This window comes from Coccomyxa subellipsoidea, assembly GCF_000258705.1.
Source record: "Coccomyxa subellipsoidea C-169, whole genome shotgun sequence".
In the NCBI taxonomy this organism is placed as follows: Eukaryota; Viridiplantae; Chlorophyta; class Trebouxiophyceae; family Coccomyxaceae; genus Coccomyxa; species Coccomyxa subellipsoidea.
The window spans coordinates 193,535-200,693 of record NW_005178025.1 but is presented as its reverse complement, the minus strand read 5'-3'; the positions used below and the strand labels follow the sequence as shown (position 1 = coordinate 200,693).

Sequence of the window (7,159 nt, the reverse complement as noted above, 5' to 3'; positions counted from 1 at the left end):
TGCTGGCGCCTGTGGTTGCAGACGAGACTTTTAGGCGGCGCCCAGGTTGGCGGATGTCAGTTTCTCTTTTCAACTGCAGCGTGGAGAAGTGTGCGGATGTGCTCAATCTAGGCAACGAGCCTTCTCGTAGGAATACTTGAAGTCTGCCTACCAGATACATTTCTGACTGATCAAAATTATTTTGCGCACGTGAAAGTGATGTGTCAGACTTGGAAGCTGAGCTGATTATGCTTGCCTAACCTCTCGCAATCAGTGTGGTCCTTACTGGTCACATCCTCGTGCATGCATGGCAACAGATGAGATGTTCAGTTAACTTGCCGGCAGTCTGTCGAGTCCACTCCTCTTTGGGGTAACTTTCCAAATCATGCATGCCCCTTTTGAAGCAGACGTTCATCCACTTCTTATAGCGTTTGCCGATGTTGGTGGTATACTTCCGCCCCTCCTCCTCTGCAACGTGCAGCCAGCTGAGTTACTCGTGCCTTGTGAGCCACCATCTGCGTCTTTTATACCTGAAGCATCGCCTGAGGTGCTGCCCTCGTCATCCGACTCTGACTGCTTGCTGCTGGAATGGCTGCCTCCTGCATTGCTGTTCCTTTCGGCTTGACCCCGCTGTCGCTTGCAAGGCGCCTGTGAGGGCCTTCATCCCTTTGCTCGGCTTCTCTGCTGCAGCGATGCTTGATTTGCTGGAGGGGGCTGCTAGGCTCCGAGTACTGGCCATGTACTGGAAGGGACCATGCAATCCCGTGCCCAATGACCTGTATGGACATAAATAATAAGTTTAGTGTCTAACTCAGCAATCAAACACCAGCCGTGGGATTTGTGCCCACCACAATTTGCATGCAACTTATGGCACAGACGAACAGAAGGCAGGCACAGGCCTGTCTTTCGACATCTGCTGCGGAGCGGGGATGGGCAGGGTGGTGTTCCTCGACGAATCATGCGACCCTTTCTTCCAACGCCTGTGAAATGGGCAGGTTAGTCAGGTCAGTGTAGCAACTTGAGAGCAACCAAGAGAAGACAAGCTGATGTACCACTGCAAAAACAATGATTGCATTGCTACAACAATGCTTGACTATGCTATTTCTCCCTGAACGTATGATCATCCTTGACGCACAACTATGGAGAGAAGACTTCACCCGCACAGATCACCGGGGAGAAGGACGATGAAAGCATCCTGCTGCATATCAGAGGTGGTGAACAATACCTGAACTCCTCTCGAAGGATCAGCGTCGAGAAGATGTTTGGAATGACAGTAAAGAAAATCTGAACATATGGTTGTGCGCTGAGCCTGAGCCAATGAGCGGCAAGTCTCAGGTCTGCGGCACAATTTTGCAGCCAGGCCGACCATAAACAGTGTAAAACATATGAACAAGAATATGAAACCAGAGAGAAGAGCAGGTGATGACTGCCGGTTGGGCGAACTGGGGGCAATCGCTTCACGATGGAAACGTGCTAAAGTCAAAGCTACCCACACTCGGCTTGCTGATAAGTTTCTCAACACACCGAAACTCAATCTGGGGGAGCGCGGGGTTTAAATGGGTCTACATCAATTATTCCTGCAGCTGCCCGTAAGTGCATCCTCATGGCCTGCCCGTTGACCCCAATTGGAATGGGGTACATCGGGGAGGGGGCCTGGGAGCTCGGCGAGCTCAGCTCAGCTCGCAATGTTTATTGAGGCATGCCTATATTTTTTCATGCTGTACCGCTCACAAAGGAGCAATGCTGCGTGGAAGGGCTGTCCCTCCGTATAGCGCCCCACCAATTTCTCGGCCACCCCGATGCAGGTCAGCAGCTTGTTTTTCCTGCTTTGTGGTCTAACTGTGACGCAGACTTTCTGCTGTCCGTATTAATTCTACTTGCCACTGTTGTGTTGACAGGGATTCTATAATACCACGAGCGTGCAGCTATACAGCTGCAGATCATAGGAGGCAGCTGCAGAAAGTCGGTGTGGACGCTGAGCAGGCCAGCGTCCACGCTGAGATGACTACAGCTGCAAGCAAACAAGTGCGCTGTCACTGTGATTTGCATCTTCCTGTTCACAAGTCATGAAGAAGCCCTCAAGGAATTTGGATGCACTAACAGCTCTTGGAACTGCACAGGCAAAGCAGGAGACAACCAGCGAAATGGCTCCAAGCCTGAGCCTCCTGACACAGAAGACCGATGTACTGGTGTGTGACCAGCGCAATTGACACGCCTTAACTTTGTATTGTAGCCTGGCTTACCCTTGGCAGTCTTAAGCGAGCGTGGGAATGTGCGCAGGGAGCAAAAATGGAGGCCCTGGAGGACTCCCTAGGATCGAAATTATCAAAGCAGGAGAACCTCCTGGTGAGTGCATAATGTCTTGTTTGATTGAGATCTAATTTTAGCAAAGTGCTTATGGGTGTGAGGCAAGCCTTCCTTCGAGTGTGTGTTCACAATTATGCGTGTTTGCATGTGTCTCAGGTTACAAAATTGGATAAGGTCGACGGTGACCTCCAGGCACTGAGCAAGGACCTCCAGGCACTGAGCAAGGACCTCCTCAGTGTGAAGCTAAACACACGGTGGGGTCTAGTGCTCCTGCTGGTGGTCATAATGGTGATGTCTGGAGCATTTGATATCACCAAAACTCTCCTGTGGAAGCTTCTCCAGTTCTAAGATTTGTACTTGTCCTTGTAAGTTTGCTGTAAATATGTAAAAAAGTGTAGACAGAGAATTAGGGTGCTATTTTGTAGTTTTAGGCGAGGCACATGTAATAGAGACTTCCTTGAGGTGTCGTCAGTCTTTGAGCATGCGGTCCTAGACTTAAGTTTTACAAACTTCTCTGTCTGCTCGGGTGGTCCGTTGGTGCTAGTGATCACCTTGAATTTGGCGGGCTGTACTGCAAATGCAAGATACGCCTTCCTGTTTCATGTAATGTGTTTTACATGCAACCTATAATCAGACCACAATGACTCCCATAAAGCTGCATTGGTTACATGCCCATGCCGTTTGCGCGTGTGCAAGTCATGGGCGCTGAGCAGCGCAATCATTGCATGATGCATCTAACCAGCATGCATACATCCCAGATGGCAGTCCTTCCCCATAACCAAACCTCAATGGTCACCATTCACCACTGCATGATCTGCACAGCCCATTGCAATGACTAGCTGAACAGCAGCTTATGAGTACAGGCTCGGGCATCCAATGTCCCCAGCTGGCTGCCCCTTGTTGTGCCTTGGCCATCAAACATCAGCCTTAAAACTCCGTGTCAACGGAAGGCCTTAGCGAGCAAAGACAATATTGCGGAGATTTGATATTGCGGAGAATTGATATTGCGTTTGTCAGATCGGGAAATCCCATTTCAGCATCGTCCAGCAGGCGCACAGTGACAACAAGTGATCACTAATTGGCCAAACGGTCAGCGACACTCCTGATGTGCTCAGGGAAATTGGAAAACATTGCAAAGGCGGGCAGGATCGCTGTCACTCAAATACCAAGCAGAAGCCAATGCTCGTCGACCCATTACACCAGGTCTATTCATTCTCCCTGTCCTTGTCCTGCTGATGAAGGATTATTTGAAGCGCATTGGACAGCCAAGTACTCATCAATTCCCTCCTTGTCCAGCTCTGCAAAGAAGGGGTGCTTCAAGGCCTCCTTTGCCTGACCACAGCAATGCACAATGTGAATGACTCAGCAATCCTTTTGCCTTGCTGGCCATTATGATATTCAAGCAAATCAGTCTGTGTAGGTCTATCAATAAGTCTGTTCCAAGAATCTGCTGCGGCCTCAAGGATGCAGGCCTGATACTGACTGCTTGACATGACCATTTTGTGAACCAATTGAACCAAAATGTGTCAAGCCTTCCGGCGACAGTGATACCAAGTGCAGAGATAAGCAATCCTAATTCAAAAATTTGATATCATTTGTGAACAGAGCCTGCAAACCCAATACAATATACTTTGCCTAGGTGCTCTAGGATTCTCAAGGGCTCAACAATCTGGACGCTGGCACGCTTGCAAGATGTTTTCAAAATCGATGCGCACCGAGATGCGCCGGGCGGGCTGGTACTGGAGCATTCCTCTAAGAAGGTCAACGCTGTCGGAGCCCAGATCTGGATACGCTCGGGCCAGATCCCTGGGTTTCCACTGGGGAAAGGTGTGCCAGTCCTGCAGCTTAGTCACCCCCTTCCACACCTGCGCATGCATGCATACCCCCACATGACTTCTTGATCATAAAATCACCAGTACTGCTGCATGCTTTGTCAAGTATGGTCAATTCAACTCTCCCTAAGTCAAAGATCAACCCTTCCAAACTCTTGACCTCATGTCTGCACAAAGAGCCAGTCTGTCAGTCAGGTGCTCACATTGCTTCCAGCCGACTTGCAGCTTGCCCCCAACAAGGCTGATCCAAGGATACCGGAGCCCTCCATACTGTCATGTCTGTCACTGCTACTGCTGCATGCTTCCTCCATCATTAGCATGTCGGTCCCATCATGAATCCCAGGTTATCCCAGTTACAGTGAGTCTCCATTACAGTAGTCTTTTCTGGAAGTTGCTTCCGCATTGCCAAAGTGCAACAGTTCGGCATGGAGAAGCATCTGCACAGAAGTCTCCCTGGCCCACTCTGAACCATCCTCGACAGCTTGAGATGTCAAGGCAGTCAAGGTCAGGTAACATCCGGGGCCATGTCTGTGGTGTGGTCCTTGGAATTTTCGGGCAGGCATGGTGAAGTGGGGAGAGGGGGGCACCTCTTCTGTGGGGGTCCCGAGCACCTGGAAGATGCACATCAGCTGCTGGATCTCACAATCTGATTCGAACAGCGGTTGCTGCACCGCACCAGCACCAGCTTTGGTCAGCTTTCAGTCAGCCCAAAACAACAGATTGAATCCCCATCCTGACTCTTTGCGCTCCCTTTGATCTGAGTTTTTTTTGTGCCCCGGTGTTTCACAAGGACCCCAAGGCGACAGGCTCAGCAATGCACAAGCCGCTAGTCTGAGCAGTCATGTAGTGGGCATACGTTTGTTTATGCTGCACATTCTCATGCAGGCATGCTGACAATGATCATCATGACCATGACAAACATGGGTTCCATTTTGACTGTAACTTGTAAATAAGGCACTCTGGCGGTCAAAGAAACGCTGCTGCGAGGCACCTGATCCTCATGGATTAAAAAGGCGTGTATTAATAGTAATAAACAAGGCAAATCCAGTTAATGAGGTGAGAGCTGCAAAGGGGGTCGCACCCCAGTGAGAAGCTCTGAGAAGATGCAGCCCACGCTCCACATGTCTATGGGCAGCGCATAATGCGTTGTGCCCAGCAGCACTTCTGGCGCCCAATACCACAGTGTCATGATCTGCCGAACAAATACACATGTGATCAGAGGCTATGCAGTGCTAATTTCAGCAATTATTATCACATGCTTTCCTGGAAAGAGGTAAGGTGTGTCCTGCAGACAAGCTGCGGCATAAGGCTGCCGCGTATCCCGCCCCTTGCTCGCCAGATTTAAGCAAGACCCAGTCAACCCTGGGCACCGAGGTCAGCAACTTTACCGCCTCCTGCTGGCAGGGGCCATGCATGCGCAGCCTTACTCCTTTAAGGCTCTTTCTATTGATGTGCTGAGCAGCCAGCCCATCACAGGCTGTGACTCACAGCAAATAGGAGCAAGAGCAGATGTGCTCCCCAATACAGCATTCTTGTGCCAATTGCTTTGGAGTGTTCACCATCCAATTCAACAAAAAGCGCAACAGGGATGCATGCCTTTGGTCAAGTGGTCTCAGACTGACCACTGGTCTGCTTTTCTACGGCAGTCAGCTGCATGTAAAGAGTGCAACCCTGCTCATGCGTTAGGATGATGACAGCATGCAGGAAAGGAGAACCATCACAGGCATGGCTACCTCGTGTGTGTATGGTCTGATGGGGATGTGGAAGACTCGCGCGAGGCCCAGGTCGGCAATCTTGAGGCAGGGGACGTCCGGGTTTGAGTCATTGATGAGCAGGTTGCTGGGCTTCAGGTCTCTGTGCATCATGCCTCGGCCGTGGAGGTAGGCAACGCCCTTAAGCAGCTGGTACATCAGCACCTGCATGCATCCCATGCATGCATGCATTCATTCGCCTGCATCCTCATCATATTCTCAAAGTCATGCATTGCGACAAATGTGACAACATCTCATCTGCCCACGGTAAGATCAGCACATCTCAATCCAGAGATTACACATGTCTATATTCTTTCAGGACACATATTTTACTCAATCTGCACAGAAGAGCGTTGCGTCATGCATGCCTTGTAACTTACAGGCATGCTGAATCACATGACAATTGATGGTCTGCAAGGGTGTGCCTGAACGAACTCAGATCAATTGATGGATTGTTAAAAGTGCAGGGGATCTCCTGTAGGTCCAGGATGGAAGAATAGGAGGGGTTCACCTTCACGAGTTCCAGTGGCAACAACTCGTGTTTCCATTGGTCTTCCAGGAATTTCTTGAGGTCCATGGGGAGATATTCGAACGCTTGCACCACCGAGGGAACCTGCCGTTGGTCTGCTGAGTGCTTGGGGCTGGCCTGGCATCGCTGCTAAACAGTAAACCAGTAGCCAAGGGATCACCATGAACAGCACGGATCTCTCCTGTTCTCTGGTGTGCTCCACGTCCAAAAGCCTGCACGGCAGTCAAACCAATGCAGAATGGTGGCACGTTTTCCTTGAAGCAGCATATGGAAGTTTTTCTGTGCATGGCGAAGTTGCTGGGTTTGGAAAGTGAGATAATACAGACTTTCTCGCACCTCACGATGTGGATGCTTTCATTGAGTGACTGTAGCACGGAGACTTCACGCAGAGTTGTGGAAGGAACGCCTCCTTGCTCCAGCTGCACATTAAACCAGTACTCAAGATGTCCCTTGAGCTAGCTCATGTATCTTGCCAGGGATCATCACTTAATGGGACGGATAGAACATACATCAAGTCGAGTCTTCTTTATTGCCACAACCCTCCCTTCCCTGTTTATCGCCTTGTACACCTGCCCGTACGTGCCCTCCCCGATCTTCTCCAGCATCTTGTAGTCCCGCATGGCTGCGCGGATGAGTGTTTGGCGCCGTAAAGAGATAGAAGAATTCCAGTCTGTAAAACCTGCAGCATATGCTTAATACAAGTTGATTTCAGGACGACAGCCGAGTGCAGGTTTGGACGTCCAGCGTTCATGAAGAGGCGG

At 50.3% G+C, this 7,159-nt stretch overlaps 2 protein-coding genes across 2 annotated transcripts; one reads left to right on the top strand and one right to left on the bottom strand.

Annotated features, from left to right (window-relative positions):
* Positions 1 to 1,679: 1,679 nt before the first annotated feature.
* On the top strand, positions 1,680 to 2,907 carry COCSUDRAFT_34168 (hypothetical protein). The gene is made up of 5 exons (XM_005644043.1): positions 1,680 to 1,784; positions 1,878 to 2,004; positions 2,100 to 2,168; positions 2,260 to 2,325; positions 2,443 to 2,907. The coding sequence occupies exons 1-5, from the start codon at positions 1,720 to 1,722 to the stop codon at positions 2,632 to 2,634; spliced, it is 519 nt and encodes a 172-aa protein (XP_005644100.1). The 5' UTR covers positions 1,680 to 1,719; the 3' UTR covers positions 2,635 to 2,907.
* A 588-nt stretch (positions 2,908 to 3,495) lies between these two features.
* Positions 3,496 to 7,018, bottom strand: COCSUDRAFT_19447 (cyclin dependent kinase; the record flags this gene model as incomplete). The annotated part of the gene is made up of 9 exons (XM_005644042.1): positions 3,496 to 3,618; positions 4,002 to 4,151; positions 4,706 to 4,783; positions 5,200 to 5,310; positions 5,852 to 6,034; positions 6,381 to 6,482; positions 6,559 to 6,610; positions 6,735 to 6,817; positions 6,908 to 7,018. The coding sequence occupies 9 exons, from the start codon at positions 7,016 to 7,018 to the stop codon at positions 3,496 to 3,498; spliced, it is 993 nt and encodes a 330-aa protein (XP_005644099.1).
* Between the last annotated feature and the right edge of the window lie 141 nt (positions 7,019 to 7,159).

Bases quoted from the DNA above. Each gene is read 5' to 3' on its own strand.
- COCSUDRAFT_34168 (XM_005644043.1), top strand. From the start codon at position 1,720: ATGCTGCGTGGAAGGGCTGTCCCTCCGTATAGCGCCCCACCAATTTCT. The intron at 2,169-2,259 runs GTGTGTGACCAG...GAATGTGCGCAG, and splicing joins CACAGAAGACCGATGTACTG to GGAGCAAAAATGGAGGCCCT. The intron at 2,326-2,442 runs GTGAGTGCATAA...CATGTGTCTCAG, and splicing joins CAAAGCAGGAGAACCTCCTG to GTTACAAAATTGGATAAGGT.